Below are 18,279 nucleotides of genomic sequence, written 5' to 3'. Positions count from 1 at the left end.
AACATGCTATATTGAAGTGTTTTCTGTCAGCAACGCAGCAGCCCGTATTCTGAGTTTTGATTCTGATTTGTTTTTGTTTGGACCAGAGAAGGTAGGCGGTTTTTAAGGCACTTTGACACAACTGTTTTAGACGCCCCTCTGTTTGCTAGGCAAACAGCAAACCAACAGGTGTTGTAGCGATGGAAGCGGGCAAGAGAAGTGGTTCAGATAGAAGTGATTCTACCCAAACTTTTTAAAGCCTCTGCATGTTTCTAATAAGCTCCACGAGCAGAAACGTGCTCAAACTAGGATCAATATTGGAGATGCTTTTGAAAAATGGAGAGAGGTTAGAACACAGAAAGGTTTACAGACCCATGCAGAGCTGGATAAACACTGAAGCTTCAGAGTCCACCACATGGTGACCTGTGTGTACATGAACTCTAGGGAGGAGGGGGCAGGGGGAGACAGCGCTCTTCAACGTTTGTATTTAGACCGCAGTACTCATTTTAAACACTAGGTGTCAGAGTTAGATATTGCTCCTTTAAGAATTAAGGCATGCACTTAACAGTGTGCAATTTTTTCGGAAAGATTAAAATATGCAATGAATCAATGAAAACAAAAATGCTGTATGGGAGGAGTAATGACTATTATCTTATATTTGAGTACAAATGTGATAAACACATCAAGAAATAACTGGACTGATGTGATTTTGAATCAAACATTTTCACCACTGCCTAAAGAGCAACCCAAAATTGGCAGATGCAGCAATTAGCCATCATCTCTTTGTCATCTCAGTTAATCAATATGAATCTGTGCACAAGCTTCTAGATATGGATTAATGGGAAATATTTCAGGCGACATGTAATACAACTGAATTATATATACTGAACACTGAGTGGAGAAAGAGTTGATAACCCGGATCAACCCGGATCATCCTCCAATTCCAAGCACAGACAAACATAAGCCCGTTACACATATGGGCCACTAGATTTTTCTTCTCATGTTTTTGGGGTGATAGAAATGAGTCCACCTAATGTTATTTATGTGATAAACTAATTATTTGAGTGAGTGAGAGGAGTTATCCCACAGCTCGCTGCACCTTAACGTAGACTACTTCACTCAGCTGCAAGCGTGACGTCAGACTGAGTTCATTCGGTGCCAGAGTCTGAAAGTCTGTTCTACGTCAGGTTTTTGGAGCTTGTCTTGTTAAATTCTCCAGCCAGCCAAATTGTCTTATTAATCAAAAGGAATTAGGAAAGCCTGCAGAAGTGGCAGTACGGCCAAACTTGCAGGATTAATGGGAATGTGTAGAGTTATATTTAACGTCTTTGAATGCAATTGCTTTAGTTATTTCATGTGAGAGGAATAATCCAAAAGCTAACATGTATTCTGAGATAGTTTTAATTTGCTATGTTACGCTGGATTGACCTCTTTTATTGAAAAAGTTTTTGAGAATGTAGAGGGCGCTCCTGTCCCTGCTTCCATTTTGGCTCCATGGTCACATGTGGAAAAAGGAACAAAGAGGAGGCTTGTGTCGGAGACCCATGTCCACCTATCTCTCCCTCTTCCCACTCAGCAGTCAAATGACTCTATGAATGATTTCACCCTCTAACTCCCCCTTTAACACACACACACACACACACACACACACACACACACACACACACACACACACACACACACACACACACACACATCCTCGCTGCTCTAAGCTCGTTCTCATTGACCACAAGGGGTTTTTAAAATAACTTTAATGAGCATGCATGATTACGTGTGAACTGTAAATGTATGCTTCTGCAGAGGGACACCTGTTTTTTTCTTGTGTGCGCCCTTTTTCTATTTCTCCCGTGTAGCTGCACATTCGAGGGAGAAAGGAAATGTTTCTCGGGGGATCAGGGACAGGTTTTCCTTTTATGAGTGTGTTTGATATTCGGGACATGCTCCGGCCCTAAGAGCTCCATGATTCATTGCAGGAGGCGACATTCGCCCCTAGCTGAGATCCACAGCGGAGGACTAATAATAGTCTAGCCTGACTCCTTATCCCATGCGACTCTCTTAATGCTACCTAACACTCAGAAAGTAGTAAAAGTTGTTTTACAAAGATATTGGCTGTGACGTTGAAATGTAGAAATAAAAGCGCATTGTCTTTTTTTTTTTTTTTTTGACAGGGCTGACAGTATCTATGCACAGAAGACCTTTTTTTGTTTTATTATGAACCCTGTAAAATGGCGCTCCTCCAGGTTAGTTAAAGCGAGATGCATTCTGGGAGAGCAAGAAAGCCCATCGCTGCGATTTTGATTTATATTGATTGGTGCGTTTCCTCGTATAAGACATGCCTCTTGTTTTTAATATAAGCTCAAACAGCCCCTCCAGAGACTAAAGCCCATCAAGAGCTGAAAATGTCTTTTGTGCACATATCTCTCCATCCCTCATCGCTGTCACTGCATCTAGTGTGTGTACGTCTTACTGTATGTCTGCATATTATTCATTATTTATACACTGTACCTTTTAATATGAAAGGAAAGTGTATGTTTTGCTTTAAAGTCACGTCATTCAACATTGATGACACCTCGATGCCCTCTCCTTTAACCCAGATTTTCTGTCTAAAACTCCACTGATAAATGTTTCATCACATCCTGCATGGAGGATTGTGCTGTCACATGGGGGCACTGTTAAGCTGTAAATTGCACCAGAGTGATCTGAGGCAGTGATATCCACACAAAATGGTTGCAGCAGTTCACCAATAAACCTAAGGACAATTATAGATTCCTCCATTTTAATCTCTCTCTCTCTGCCCCCCCCCCCCCCCCCCCACCCCACCCCCCACCCCGAAATACCCAAAAGAAATGACACAGCCTAGGAGGCCAAGAAAATACATGATTCCAGTTTGTGTGTGTTTACTTAGTTCTTCTGACTTGTTGTCCTCATTGTGATGTGTTTGTCATCAGGCATTGTGTGGGTACGCGTGCCATCCCACTTTGACAATAAAGTGTCACTGTAATGGTTGGTTTGCTCTTTGTCTTTTCTTGCAGGCTTACGGTATGTCTGTACTGCCTTTGAATCTGATAAAAGGCACACGGAGCGTGGTGTACGAGCGCCTGGAGAACACCGAGGACATTGATGATGTTGAGCACCAGATCGAGAAGCTGAAGTCCAAGGTTGGTCTCACGTAAAGAACACACAGCATGCAGCGTACATGATGTACAAGTCATGGAGCGACTTTATAGAGCAAAAAGTAGCAGTGTGACGACAGATTAGTACATGAACAGCAATTATATCTGTGAAAACATTCAAATTCTTGTTGTTTCCTTTTTTACGCTTTATTATTATCTAGTGTGTAATCATGCATTCATTGAAAGGCACACATGCATAGCCTCCAGCTTAGCAGTCCCTCCTACTTATCGTTCTGCCATGCTTCGCTGTCTCAGCGTGCAATTATGGATAGTTGTTATTGTCCTTATCAAATAATGCCTCAGATGAAGGCAGCACAAACAGGAAAACACAAGTCATCTGTTAGTTGTTAATAGTAGAGTTGAACATTAAACACTGATGCACATGTCCCTCCCCTTCCTCCTCCTCTGTCCCCTGCATTGATTTATTTATTAAAAGTTGACATGCACAATACAAAGCACAGACTGTAAGTACAACCCCATTTCCCAAAAAGTTGTGCTGCACTGTAAAATGTAAAAAGAAGCGGAATGTGATCATTTGCAAAACAATAAAACCCAATAGCTGACTGAAAAAAGCAACAAAACCAACATGTAAAATGTAGAAACCGTGAAATGTCATTGTTCTTGGACTATTATATGATTTGGAATTTGATGCCGTCCAGTTTGAAATCCTCAGGCAGCGACCTCCTCACTGTTAACACCTCAAACTTAAAAAACCAGAGGAGAACGAGCATTTGCAGCTCGGGCTCCTCGGCTGTGGAACGACCTGCCTGAGGATTTCAGACTGGCTACATCGGTATCTTCTTTTAAATCACTTTTAAAAATGTTTATTTGTCCTTCTTGTAATCCTTGTTGTAGCCATGATGTTTAATTTTCTTCTACTGTCAAATTGAGTCGATCTGTGACTTAGTTCTAATTAATTCTCTGTTTTATAATTTGATTGCTAAATTGTTGTTTTATTCTCATGGTTTTAATTAGATTTTATTGTTTGTGTGTTTTTACTGTTGGGGTTTTATATTCTGTAAAGCACTTTGTGACGTTGGTTTTGATAAGTGCTTTATAAATACACTTTATTATTATTATTATTATTATTATTATTATTATTATTAAGACGTTTCACAAAAGTTGGCACAGTAGAAACAAAAGACTGGAAAAGTTATGAAATGTTGAAGAAAAATACCTAATGCAACATCTGCATCAATTAAAGAATGTTTTTTTTTAACATGAAACTGTAAAGAATCATGTTAAAGAATCTGAAGAAATCTCTGTATTCAGGGAACAAGGCAAAACCTATATTGGATGGCCGCGACCTTCAGGTCCTCAGACGGCCCTGCATTAAAAACAGACAGGACTACATGGACTCTGGAACACTTTCAGAAGTCATTATCTGTGAACACGGATCAACGCTGGAGTCACAAATTCAAGCTGAAACTCTACCATGCAAAAAGGAAAAAACAGGATATAAAGCAGATACAGAAATGCAGCCGCCTTCTCCGGGTCAGAGCTCGTTAAAGATAGACTGAGGTGAAGTGGAAAGCTGTCCAGAATTCTCCAGTTCAAATCTGTAATGGAAGTTTAGAAAGTTTTTGCACAGAATGAAACAATGCTGCAGATACTTATAATGCTTATAATTGTGACGGCAGTTGCTCAGTCTGTAGGGACTTGGGTTGGGACATGGAGGGTCGCAGGTTCAAGTCCCTGAGTGGACCAAAATATGGAAGACGGAGAGATGTCAGGGCATTTCAATCTGCAGAGGGGCCCTTGAGTGAGGCATTGAACAGCTTTTATCGGTTAGTTTAATAATCAGCTGTTTTTTCTTTCATACTCACATTGTTCAGGACTCTGTGGGAAGCTCGATGACTTACTGATTCCAACAGTTTAACCCTGAATCACTGTGTCAGAGGTAAACATCAACTCACATGTGTATCCATCGATTTATTTGATTGTTTGTGGTCTTGTCAGCAGTGTACTGATGGACGTCCCCTTTCCTCGAGGGACAGAAACAACCTGCAGGAGCTGGAGGGTAAACTGCAGGTCCTGCGGCGCAGAGGGAGACACCTGGAAATCGCAGAGAGGAACTGCTGCACTAAAGTGGGCAGTGCTCTCAGACCTCTAAAGGTGAGACAGAATTAAGGACTTGACCCCCTTTTGTATATTTTTGATCTGCAAGCTTATCAACAATAAATGCATAGAAGGCCTTTAACTGAGACCTTCTTTTAATTGTCCAAATGTGCAGCAGCACCAGGCTAGTAATAGGGAATGGGCCTAAAAATGAATTAGGCTTTTATTTTGAAATTCAGTGTTTAAAAATTCTCCTTGGCTGTTTTTGTTGTCATTCTTTTTTTCACATTTCCACATCTCCCACCCTACCTGTTTCATTGTGCTCAACTCTTAATCTGGACTGCTCTAGATTTACTTTTAGTTCTACTTTACACAACCACATATTCACTTGATTCCCATGGGCAGTCTCTTCCCCTAATTTACTCTGAAGTCTCCCTGGGAGTCTCACATTTCCAGGCAGGATGCCACGTCTCCCCTGGGATAAACCAAAGCAACCACAAACTTCTCTCTGATTTACTTTTTCGAGTTGGACCAATACCTGGACCTCACATGCAATTTTGATTTGGTTGTTCCCATAGTCAAATATGCCCAAGAGGGAAGAGAAGGGGGCGGGGTTATCGCACTACTTTTGTGAGACTAAACATATGCTGATACTTTTTGGACGCGTTTGTACCCATATTTTCTCGGGACGATATTTTACACATCAGTTGAATCTGAATTTGAGCTATGAATGAAAATTGATAAGTTATAAAATAACATTTTAAACATTGTCAAACAGTTCACACTCATCAGGATTCTTGAGAAGTACAACCTCAAGACTCAGTGAACATATCTTCACACTGCTCTATAGAAAATTATCGCCCTAAGCGAGAAGTCTGACTGATCCAGAAAGCACACTGGATCCTTGCTAAACCAAGCCATGTGATTACCAGCTGTGATATAAGCCTCTTTGTAATAATTTGCACATTACAAGCACTGCATTTTTAATTTCCAAGAGACACATAATTTTGGTGTTGGATCGTATGGAGGCTGTCTTCATCATTATGGCCTCTTATATTAGATATTAGAAACATGGCTGGCTCATTGTTTTCTTCACATTTGACCATAACAACAAATCAGAGTTTTCCCAACAAGTGACTTCTTAAGCCCAGTAAAAAAAAAACTCCTCTCTGAATAAGCAGAGATTTGATGCAGCAAAACAGATCAACATCGCCTGCTCACATCGGTGCATGCTACAATATTTTGCAAATGGGCTGATATCAGCCAACACAGATACTGATGCATCCCAACCTCCCACACTGTCTGCTGTAGCAGTTTAAAAAAGAAATGTGACAAGCATGACTGCTCCTAATCTTTCCCTGCGTCAATCTCTGCAACTTCTGATGCATCGGTTATGTTAACCAACCTTCTTTTAGCTAGAAGCTCATGGATGCGTATTAAATATTAAGGAAGAATTTGCGACATTTTCCACATAAATATATCAGAAATCAAGTTTATTCATTCTGTAAATGTCTTTCTGAGTCATGACTTACTACTATGAGTGAGAAGCATGAGTCCCGCCAGATGTATTGTTGTCTGGCCATGTTTACATGGACGGGGCGAGCTTGCTCTTAATGGTGCTTAGTTATGGTGCATTCTAATCGATTCTGACCCCTTCATGTGAACGCGAGTGGAGAGGGGTTGGAGGCGTGCCGCTGGAGGAGAGCGGAGGCTTCAGAATAGAGGAGGTGTGGCCACACCGCAGTTTGTTTTGGTTTGATGCTGGTGCTCAAGGGCGACATCTACTGGGTCAAAAAGTTGCACGTTCTTCCTTTAACAACTCAGCATGCACGCCTGACACGCTCACATTTCCCTGTCATGTATGACATGAACATATCTCCCACTGTTTGAATCACTTCTTCTTGTTAAAGACACAAGAAGTGGTCAAATAATTCTTCTAATGCACATTTTGAAATCCCACAGCTATTCATTTTCTAGTATTTTACTGCACGGCAGGCGTGCACAAACATTTAAACCCAGAGTCTGCAATAGTTTGTCTTGAACCAAAGAGGGCTGCGGCTTATGACAGTCCCTAGACTCAAATTGAAACAGTAATGAGATGGCAGATTTATTTACTGTACACTCACTGGCACTGGTGTGGAGTTATAAGCCAAAGGATTGAGATTTCTCCAGAGCAGTCTTGTCGCTGTTTTTCAAAACACATGCTGTCTTTTTTGTCTGTCGACCCCAGTGGTGAGCACAAATGGCTCATTTAACATGTGAAACAAGTAAAGTTTAAAAAAGCTTGGACCTTTGTTTTGAGTGAGTTGTTAGTTAGAAAAGTAGTTGTTGTTTTTTTGAGTTGGGTGTTTTTTTTTTAATGAATAATTTATAATGCAGCACAATTCTCTTTGTTTTAAAAAAAATAGATATGAAAGTAAATCCCAACTCTTCATGATTTTAAACCTTTTATGATCACATCAAGGCCTCTCCTTTTTTATGTTGTAAGGCCAAAAACTTTCCCTACAGAACCAAGTTTTTGCATCTTTGTTGCTATTGTGTTCATTGTTGCTGCTCTGTTTGTTGCTCTATCCTTCTTGCATCTCTCTATCCCATTTTACAAGCCCAACACATTCTCAGCAGAGTCTGGTTCTGCTCGAGGTTTCAGCCTCTTAAAGGACGTTTTTCTTACCACTGTAACATTGCTGAATTGATCCGGTGACCCTCCAATTCCCAACCCAAGTCCCTTCAGACTGACCTACTGCAGCCCTTAAGGTCTATTACCTGTTCTTCTGTAAATGTCTTGGGATAAGATTTTTCATTAATTGGTGCTTGAATGATTGATTGATTGATTGATTGATTGATTGATTGATAAAGAGATACAGGCAGTGTAATCAGCACATTTTTTAAAGTAATTTTTTGGGTTACTTTCACCTTTATTGGATAGAACATCTAAAGAGAGAGACAGGAAAATGTTTGGATGAGTGAGTGGGATGACATGCAGGACAGGGCAGAGGTCAGAAGACTATAGCCTCTGTACATGGATCGTGCAACATAACCACTTAGCTATTCAGCGCCCTGTAATCAGCACTTTTTTAAAAGGTTATTTTTTTTTGGGCTTTGTATGCCTTTATGTTAGAGATAGGACACTGGATAGAGTCAGAAATCGGGGGGAGAGAGAGAGTAGGGAATGACATGCGGGAAAGGAGCCACAGGTCGGATTCAAACCCAGGCTGCCCGCTTGGAGGACTACAGCCCTCCATACATGGGGCGTGCATTCTAACCACTACACTACCGCCGCCTCAATCAACACTTTGCAACGAGCGTGTTTTCCTGTGTTGTGCTGACTCCCCTAGTTGTTGATATCAGGGATACATAAACAAAAGGAAAAGTGTGTTTATTATCGTTTTTCTTGATTGCAATTGCTCGTCATTCATGCTACAGTCAATAAGCAATTACACTTAGGGATGTTTCTCTCCCAGCTGCTTTGGGTAAACGGTTGTGTTTTTGTTTCGTTAATTACTTCATTTGTTTATAATTGTTCAGGCATTGATTTGTGTCTGACAGTGAAAGTGAGAATCTGAAAAAAAGCTTTATATATGTTGTAATCTTTTATCCGGAGACTTGGCCTGTGGTGTAAACAGTGTGGTCAGAGTCTCAATATCACCCTCTTTGTGGTTTTTGTACGTTATGCTGAAGGGTTGGCACAATACCGGATTTTGAAATTGCAAATAATTAAATGACTGTCCCGGTGATTTGCAAATAAAGTTCATGGTGAGAAATTGGCAATCTGAGCTTCAAATGTGAGGCAGTCTGAGGTAGTATAAAAATCATTTATTTAAAAGGGATGTGTCGACACGTTTCTACTCAGCTGAGTCTTCATCAGGACATAAAAGACAAGAAAAAACAAGTGTTTGAATAACTTAGGGTGACACATGACAGAAGTCACAAAACCCTGAAGATAATCATGGAAAAACACAGACTTTATCTTGGGTACTAACGCACTAACCACTAGGCTACCAGCGCCCCAAACTCCAAGATTTTTAGACTTTGATACGATTCTACAAAAATCTAACTATTAAGGTACCTGTTTTAACAGCACCTTATAATTACTAATTAGTTATTTTCTTATTTTCTTATCACAAGAAACTCCTGTGCATGATCAAATAGCACAAACATTGGCAACAGTTTGGTTCTGAAACATTGCCAATGTATTCGTTCAATTTAGGCAGTGCTCTCTCTCTCTCTCTTCAATCGTTGCAGCTTTTGTTTAAAAATATGATTCTTCTGTACTTCTGTTCTTTTTGATAAAATAAATCATTAAAATAACAAAGATGGGGATTTTAAAACATGATGTATTGAAAAGAAGTTTTATATAATTTGATCCTTATATTATTTATGTTTGTGTTTCCCTGCGTCTCGTCACTTCTGTTGGTACCACCAAAAATTTTTTTTTTTGCCATAAGGCTCTCCTCGAAGGCGAGCAGTTGATCGGGTTTATTGCCTTTTTGGCTGCCACACACCTTTTGCCTCCCTGGTTGAAACCTCCCCGCTCTGTCTGAGCTGTGCCATCGCTTCCCTCTGTCACCGTGGGCAACGGTGCCAAACTGAGCCTGGCCAAGCCATATGGTCTCTCCTTGACAAAAGACATGACAGAAAGGTTATATTCACTGACCCAGTAGATGCCTTTGAAAGCAAACCTTTATGTTGGTACTATGTGTCCTTTTTGTTGTGAGTACATCCCTGTCTGTTTTTTATTGTTTATTTGTTTTATTTGCAGATATTGTTGGGCGTTTTCTTTATCCTGGTTGCCCTGCTCTTCACCGTTGCGCTGTTCATTTCAAAGTAAGTCATGATATATCCTCTAACACCAGTCTTCATCATAAAATACATGATGCTGGATCTATATACTCACATTTAAGTTGTCTCTGCTTGTTTCAGTTTGGACAAAGCGCTCCACTCTGCTGGCATCAGCTCCGGGTTCATCATCTTTGGCACCAACCTCACCAATCCTCTGAATGAACTTCTCTTAGCCTTACAACCCGTGAGTATCCGCTCATCCGTCATGCTGAAAAGATTATTATCCTCAATTAAGATATGCTTAAAGCTATATTTTCCTGCTTCCATCATCATTAACCTAAATGAAGCATCATTTAAAAAGCTGTGTTCTTGGCTATCCTTAAATGCACTTGTAAAAGTGTTCACTCGAAGCGTGTGAGGTTCGCTGCACTCCAGCGGCTTTATGAATAAATATAATCTCACCAACAGAAGAAGAGTCGTGCATTAAATGAATCATATTGACTCAAATGTCATCTATTTTATTTTAAATACACTCTGATAGGTAACACTTGTATTTTAACAAAGGCCATAAGATAACAAAACTGCAAGCAGAGAAATTATCCCCTCATGAGTCACACACACACACACACACACACACACACACACAGTCACATTTTGCATACCGCAGTAACTTCAGAATAATTGCATTTTCAAAAGGAGCATCTAAAGATAAAAAATTGCAACCTGACGAGCACATTAAGCTCGTCCATAAGTAGGAGCAGAAGAGACGTTGAAAGGAAAGGCTGCTAAACTGTGAAAATGTTTAAATTAACAGCAAAATTAATCAGACGCTTTCATGTGAAAATAAATCTGTTTTAAAGATGGAAGAACTGTTTTTTAAGAACCAGCTATTGATCAATTCATGACTAAAAGTATTCACAAGGTCATGCACACTCATGCTCCTATTCAGTAAATTGTACAAAACCTGGTAATCTGCTAAATGTACAAAAGTGGAAACTGAAAACGTTGACAACAATTTAAATTCTCCATCCTCCATTATCTTTACCGCTTTTGCCGTTCGGGGTCGCCGGGGGCTGGAGCCTATCCCAGCTGTCATTGGGGGAGAGGCAGGGTTACACCATGGACTGTTCACCAGGCAATCACGGTGCTGACATATAGAGACAGACAACCAGCCACACTCACATTCACACCTACAGTTTACGGGCAATCTAGAGTCACCAATTGAATATAGACTAATATCACAGCCCTGCCTACTTTTTTCATATTTAATTATAATTACCATGTGGTACAAAATGTTGCAGCTAGACTATGAACCAGGTCTTCCAAAAGGTTGCATATCACTGCCATTCTGTTTTCTTGACACTGGCTTCCCATCAAGTTTAGAATAAAAACTCAAGACTCTTGTAATGACTTGTAAAGCCCTGCATGGACAGGCGTCGGCCTACATCATAGAAATTGTACCGCCTTCCACTCCCAGCAAATCTCTGAGGTCTTCTGATCAGGGTTCGCTGGTAGTCCCACACTCCAGACTGAAGACCAAGGGAGACTGTGCTTTTGAGGTTGTGGCCATAACCATAACCATGTTACTTTCTTCAATGTGGAAAAGGTCTCAGAAAAATGATCTACATCTGAGATGTATGAGCCTTTGGATTTTATAAGACTGTATTTATATGAAGTATTAAGCATGAGGTTATACAGCAAATCCTTGTATCAATATTTGAAAAGATAACATACGATAAAGATTATTGATCATCCACTGGGGGGAAATCCATCTTCTGGGTTTTAAAAGGAGATCCATACAGATTGACAGCATATACAATCATCACCGTTTTTTTTTCTTCTTCCCTCCAAGTTAATTGCCGCAGGTCAGGATGCTGACCAGATCATCTTCTTTCAAACTTAATATTCTACTGTAGGAGTCTGAGAGAGAAATGACTGACAGCTCAGACCATTAAAAAATGCCTTCGTAGATACCGGCATTGATTAAACGTCTAAAGCCTGTGTTTAGTAGCACAGCCTTGCTATTTAAGGAACAAAGTGCACCTCACCAAGAATGGATGCTGTTTAGGGATCAGTGTTTAGGTTCAATCAGACCATTAAAGATCGTCATCCATCAATATTTATGTTTCAGGTATTAATGACAAAACTTCATCTGTACATACTCGGGCTGGAAACAACCAGAGGCCCACAGATAAAATACCATCACAGTACTTAAGTCATCATGATTTGATTTTGGGATTTCACCCTTTTGCCTATTTTGGATTGTTTCATTTACATATTTTGTAGAGTTTTAACCTCTTGTAAACTTCAAATAATATCTGCAAAGGAGAACTTTTTTAAAATAATATGACAGTAAAGTAAGATGTAAAATTGAACAGAATAAATGATCTCTCCATCTTTGTTGTAGTCCCACAAACATTGTTGGGTGTAGGGTGTTTCTGTGGTAAATGTTCAATGAGGACCTAGTGAGACGGGCTGTGGATTATTTTAGAATTTATTTGGCCGAGGTCAGACAACACAGCATCAGAATACAAATGGCTGACAAACTTTTCCTCTTAACAGTCATGCTTATACAGTGTTACCCCTACCATTATATTGGGGGGGGGGGGGGGGGGGCGGCCTGCCCCTCCCGCCCCCCCTGAAAGTCAAGTAAAAAAAAATATTATATATTTATATATTATATATATATTTTTTTTTTATATTTACTTTTGGGCTTTTTGTGCCTTTATTGTAGGGATAGGATAGTGGATAGAGTTGGAAATCAGGGAAAGAAGTCATTTAAGGATACCTTTCCGATAAACTTCTAATAGGCTAGAAAGAAGACATAACAGAAATGTCAAAAAGGCACTCACATCCGGGAAAGTTTAAGTACTGGGTGCTGGACAAAAAAACATCCAAAGATAGAAAAAGTACTGAGTCCGCACACTGGAAGCTGCTCCAATTAAATTGAAGTTAATGGAATATCACATGGAACCTTTTGGGCCCTCGCCCCTCATCAGACATGAAAGAAGACATTACCTTCGCTTGAAACTGTCAGACATAAACATTTCTTCAGTCTCAGTAAATCATATTTCCTTTTTAGCTCACAACATACACTTGGCTCCTTTCCAAATATAGCTCTGCTGCTATGAGACGTCTTACACATACATTATACATTACAGCTACACAGACCTAAAGGAAGAACTACCCTCAGATTTAAAATAATATATCCACAAAGTTACCAAGAATTTATGAAAAGCTGTACTACCAGTACAGACATTGACCTCTGCTGTCTTTGCCAGGAAATAATTTCCATCTAGTGAATATTTTTAAAAATCTAGTACTAAAAAGTAAAATTTTCTAGGCAATAGTAGAGATTCATTGACTTTTTTGACACCATTTATTTTCCATATACACATTCTTGACCCACTGAAAACTGCTCCTTGACCCACTTTTGGGTCCAGGAGCCATCAGTTGAGAACCCCTGCTCTCTGGAGCAACAAGCTAAGATGTGCTGTGCTTGGGCTAGACCAACTGGTATTGACAAATAGTTGCTCATAAAAACTTTTAAGCGTCCTTGAGGAACAATAAACCTTGATTTGGCTCTTAAAGCTGTAATGATGGATAATTGCTGTTTCTATAATACGTGAATTGTGGATGTGATAGTGTAGCTGACCCTCCTTGTCTTTGGATTCACAGGTTTTCCCGTTGGATTATATCCTGATCACAATCATCACCATGTACTTTGTGGTCACATCCATGGCTGGCATTCGCAACATGGGCATCTGGTTCTTCTGGATTAGGGTGAGCAAATTCCCCCTACTTACATTTTCTATAAAGTAAAAAAAAAACAAGCGACTAATTGCACATTGTGATTTCCTCTTTTTCAGCTTTACAAAATCAGACCGAAGAAAACCCGCCCTCAGGCTCTCCTCTTCCTCTGCATGATTCTCCTCCTGATTGTCCTTCACACCAGTTACATGATCTACAGTCTGGCCCCGCAATACGTCATGTATGGCAGCCAGAAATATCTCGTACAGGTGAGCAGAAGTATATATGTACGTTTCTGTGTATTTCTCAGACTTCAGTCTTGCTGAGTAGAGCTAGCACTGAAAGATGGTGCTGTAAGGACGGCCTTGTCAGTGGGTTCATATCCCCTCGGGTCTATCTGGGTGTAGGCTGCAGAATGGTCTCTACGGGCTTTTAGGACTCTTGTTCTTTTAGGATTCTGTCTATCTGTGTTAGACTGTGTGGCTACTACTATCTGGATCTGTTGTTGTGACAGTCTACCCTCTCTGTCGTCTGATGTTGCTGCTCTCTCTCTCTCTCTCTCTCTCTCTCTCTCTCTCTCTCTCTCTCTCTCTCTCTCTCTCTCTCTCTCTCGGTGGCTGTGTGTGTGGGTGTATGCATTTAGTTTAGATGCACCATGGTGTCTCTGCTTTGTCTCAAAAAATCTGTCAAACTGCATAATTAAAAGCAAACCAGGTGTTGTTTTGTACTGAACTGTATGTGACTCATGGTAAATGTGGCTTATTCCTCTTTGCTGGTTTGTGTTTTCAATGCACTTATTGTCTCCCAAGTGTCATTTATCCTGGCATATCTTATTCAGTGTAGCCTGTGTGTGGGAAGCTTGTCAAAATGTTCAATTGTTCAATACTTTACAATACCGCATGTTTTACAAATGATACAATATATGTTATTTTAATGAACATTAGTGCAGAAAAAAGGCTTTAAAAAAGGTCGCAACTTCAACTAAAAGCTGCTGCGTGCAAAATAATATTCACTGTCAAAACTGCACAAATACATTTGTAATGTTTTGGCCCAGAATTGTAGCTTTTTGTATTAATGCAATTTAGACAGTGTGTTTTGGAGTTTGCTTAAAATGTTTGGGTATCAAAACAATAAATTACCGTAAAATACGGTAAATGAGACACACTTTTAATACCTATTTTTTAATCTAAAATCCTGCATTTAAAGAAAACTGTGATATATTGGTCCATAAATAAACCTAAAAGACCTCTATATTGAAGTCAACAAGTGACCTGCTGAGTTGGGCAGAGAGCTCGCAGGCTGTGGTTCTGTACTTCACAACTTTCGCTGTAGGCTGAGAGCTCACCTACCGTACTGTAGCTAGTAGAAGTGCAAACCCTACAAGGCGAAAACAGATGATACTAAAAGAGCTACACATCCTTACAAAAAGTGCACGTTGTGCACTGTGTCTTATAAACCGGTTCGACTAATATTCAGGATTTTACCATAGAAGACTTCCTTTTTTTTTTTTTGCTGTGATATCGATATAGTTTGATTTTTACTGGTATCATATCTAAGTTCATAATTCTGGTATCGTGGCAGCTCTAATAGGAAGTTGATGTTAAAACTTGTGCAATTTCTTAAGCCTTGACCTTTTCTTGTCCTGTAGATCCTGTTGTATGTGTTTCCTGTTAAAAGTCTATTTTGCAGTTTGTATCCGAGTCCTGTCTTTTTATCGAATGTATCCGTAGCAAATCTCTACTCCAAAGCCACACACTGTTTACACAACCAGAAGTAGTTGAAGTGTTCCTTTCTTTAACATACACACCTGCCTCTTGTGTTTCTCATTTCATCAGACGCCCTCAGCTGGTCCTGCGTCTGGGAACGCTACTTCTGGCACCACAAGGACCTGTGATGCAGACGCGCCCGAGGGTAAGTCTGTCATCTCTGCTAGCACAGTAAGGTAGCACAGGTCCAGTAGTGAGACGTTGGAAGAACTTACAAAACATCATCAAAGATTTATTCTTCACAAGTGGAGTCTAAACTAGAAGAAAGGCAGGTCGGTGGAGAACACGGGCCGAACACTGTTCAGTAATCTTTTTCACTGTTTATTATTCATCAGAGGGAAGAAAACCAAGGACAAACATTACTAATGGCCTCTAGCTGTCTCCATGCCAATGCATATTATAGGGAGTCAGCCCTGACAAAACAATATGTGAATGTACATCATAACAGTGATGATGATATCAGAGGGATTTATTCATTTGCTAAGTGCTGAAGTTAGGCTCGTTTTGGTGTTCGTTTTCATTTAATGCACACACACACCTATCTACCTACAGTAGCTACATTCTCACTCCTTGGTAAACCTGCTGTATCTCAGACCTTTCTTCCATATTTTGTCTGGGTTTCCTTCACAATGGGGGGCGGCTGTGGCTCAGTTGGTAGAGTTGGTCGTCTCTCAACTGGAAGGTTGGGGTTTAATCCCCAGCTCCTGCAGCCAAATGTAATCGATGTGTCCTTGGGCAAGACACTTAACCCCAAATTGCTACTGCTTCTTTGTCAGCAGTTTATGCATGTGTATGAATGGGATTAGTTACTTCTGATGGTCACTCTGCCATCAGTGTGTGAATGTGTAGGTATTATCTTCGGTGTAAAAGTGGTTTGAGAAGTCAGAAGACTAGAAAAGTGCTATACAAGCTCAAGTCCATTAACCATTAACAATCACACTCCCTGGGGCGCTGGTGGGGCAGTGGTTAGTGCATGTGCCCCATGTACGGAGCCTATGGTCCTCCAAGTGGGCAGCCCAGTTTCAAATCCCACCTGTGGCTCCTTTCCCGCATGTCATTCCCCTCTCTCTCCTTGATTTCCTCTATCCACTGTCCTGTCTCGCCATTAAAGGAACAAAAAGCCCAAAATTAAATCTTAGAGAAAAAAAAAAACAATCACATTCCCTATTGAACTCACATAAAGACGTGCATTTTTAAGCTTTCACAGTGACGTGGTTGAAGGTTTATTTTGTTAGCAGAGGTGGTATGGATATTTTTAAATTCAAAAGATGCTGTTGTAATTAGAAGAGTTAATGAGTGTTGAAAGGTTAACGTGAAGTATGTGTAATAAGAAAAAGGGTAAAGTTCATGTGAAAACCATTTACAAGTTGTTAATTCCCACATCCAATTAAGTGCTAAGCAAATTTGTATTTCCTGTCATCATGTGGCAACAGAAGCTAATCTCCTTGGGTCATTTTTATATTTATAGAATCTTACAATCATTCAATCATTATGTAAGGATGCAAGTACCTCAGTGATAATTTGCTAAATGTGTTTTTCTAGTACTATGCATTTTTGGTTTGAAGTTGGTTGATGGCAGTTTTTGTTTGTCTTGATGTCTAACCGTGTCTGTAATTTATCTCTGGTGGCATCTAATATAGACATGTCTTAATCATTGAGAGGCTGACCGGTGAGAGGTAACATTTGTAAAGCAAAAACAAAGATCGATTTTTTCCTTTCATGTTATTTTCTTAATGCCTAAAACAGCTGCTCAGGCAGGTGTCAAAGTATTATTCACAGCATATGATATGTGTGACTGTTAAAAGAAAGCAAAATAAAATGCTTTGAGAAAAAACACTACTTAACACAAAAAAAGAACAAAATCAGCAAAGAGACATAAACTCAGAGTTCCTCACTGGAGCTTTAAGTGATGATAAATATCTTGAACGTGCATCAAATTCTTGGAGAGAAGGACCTGAGTGTGAAACCCTCCAAAAATCTTGCTTAAATGTTCTTAATGAAACTCGTCAATTCACACACATACACAAATACACACATATACATTGCCTCACAAATGCCAACCACGGGTTTTAACACATTGCTTAACTTCATCGTGGACAGAAGGAGCCAGGGATCAAATCACTTAACCCTGTAATTAGTGGACCTGCTGAGGCACAGCAACCTCTTTTTTATCTATTAACCTTGAAAATGACATAGCTGCCTTGTTATATATGTTACATGAGGAGGAGTTTCACTTTTGCTATATTGTCAATAAAAAAGGATCTGTTTAGCTTTTGGGTTCCATGTTGGTTTCTAAAGCTAGTTTAAGGCTCTGGACCTGTTGTGTCGGGAGAGATTGGAATGACAATGAGGTGTATATCTGAATACAGCAAAGATGTCAGAGATAGCCATTATTGACTTGGTTTTCATGAATAATTTTCAGTTCACCCAACAGTACAGAAAATGCATTAAGATGGGGTTAGACAGGCAGAAAATAGAAAGATAAATCCAAGGCAGGAGAGTAACTGCAGAGATCAAAGGCGAGATATTATTTGTTAACTATAATCTCATCTGTAGACGCATACATTTAGATTCTCTCCTATCAGTGGGGAAGGCTAAATAGTGTTGTTGTTTTATTTCACATTGAAGCAAATAGGCTTTATACTTAAATTAATTGGCTGGTGGCTGCCTTGAATAACCTTTAAAGTTGGTGTTGAATCACTGCGTGCTTCTTGCTGTTGTGTCACTTAGATTGCATTGCACTACAGCAGTGATATTATAGCACAGGAGGAGGT

General features: G+C 39.9%; 1 protein-coding gene across 2 annotated transcripts in view; it reads left to right on the top strand.

Moving 5' to 3' along the window:
* The window catches only part of lmbrd1 (LMBR1 domain containing 1), a 74,194-nt gene that overhangs the window by 41,177 nt on the left and 14,738 nt on the right, over positions 1-18,279 (top strand). The window contains exons 8-14 of one of the 2 annotated variants that reach the window (XM_065959608.1): positions 3,012-3,137; positions 5,115-5,267; positions 9,970-10,034; positions 10,131-10,233; positions 13,668-13,772; positions 13,859-14,008; positions 15,575-15,650. In XM_065959608.1, coding sequence (XP_065815680.1) covers positions 3,012-3,137; positions 5,115-5,267; positions 9,970-10,034; positions 10,131-10,233; positions 13,668-13,772; positions 13,859-14,008; positions 15,575-15,650 — 778 coding nt within the window. Of the gene's footprint in view, positions 1-3,011; positions 3,138-5,111; positions 5,268-9,969; positions 10,035-10,130; positions 10,234-13,667; positions 13,773-13,858; positions 14,009-15,574; positions 15,651-18,279 lie in introns of both variants that reach the window. The other variant, XM_065959607.1, reaches the window with a different exon arrangement.

The sequence above is a fragment of the Labrus bergylta genome, chromosome 10 (genome assembly GCF_963930695.1).
Source record: "Labrus bergylta chromosome 10, fLabBer1.1, whole genome shotgun sequence".
Taxonomy (NCBI): domain Eukaryota; kingdom Metazoa; phylum Chordata; class Actinopteri; order Labriformes; family Labridae; genus Labrus; species Labrus bergylta.
Note: the sequence above shows the minus strand (reverse complement) of the source record. Positions and strands in the feature narration are given on the sequence as shown.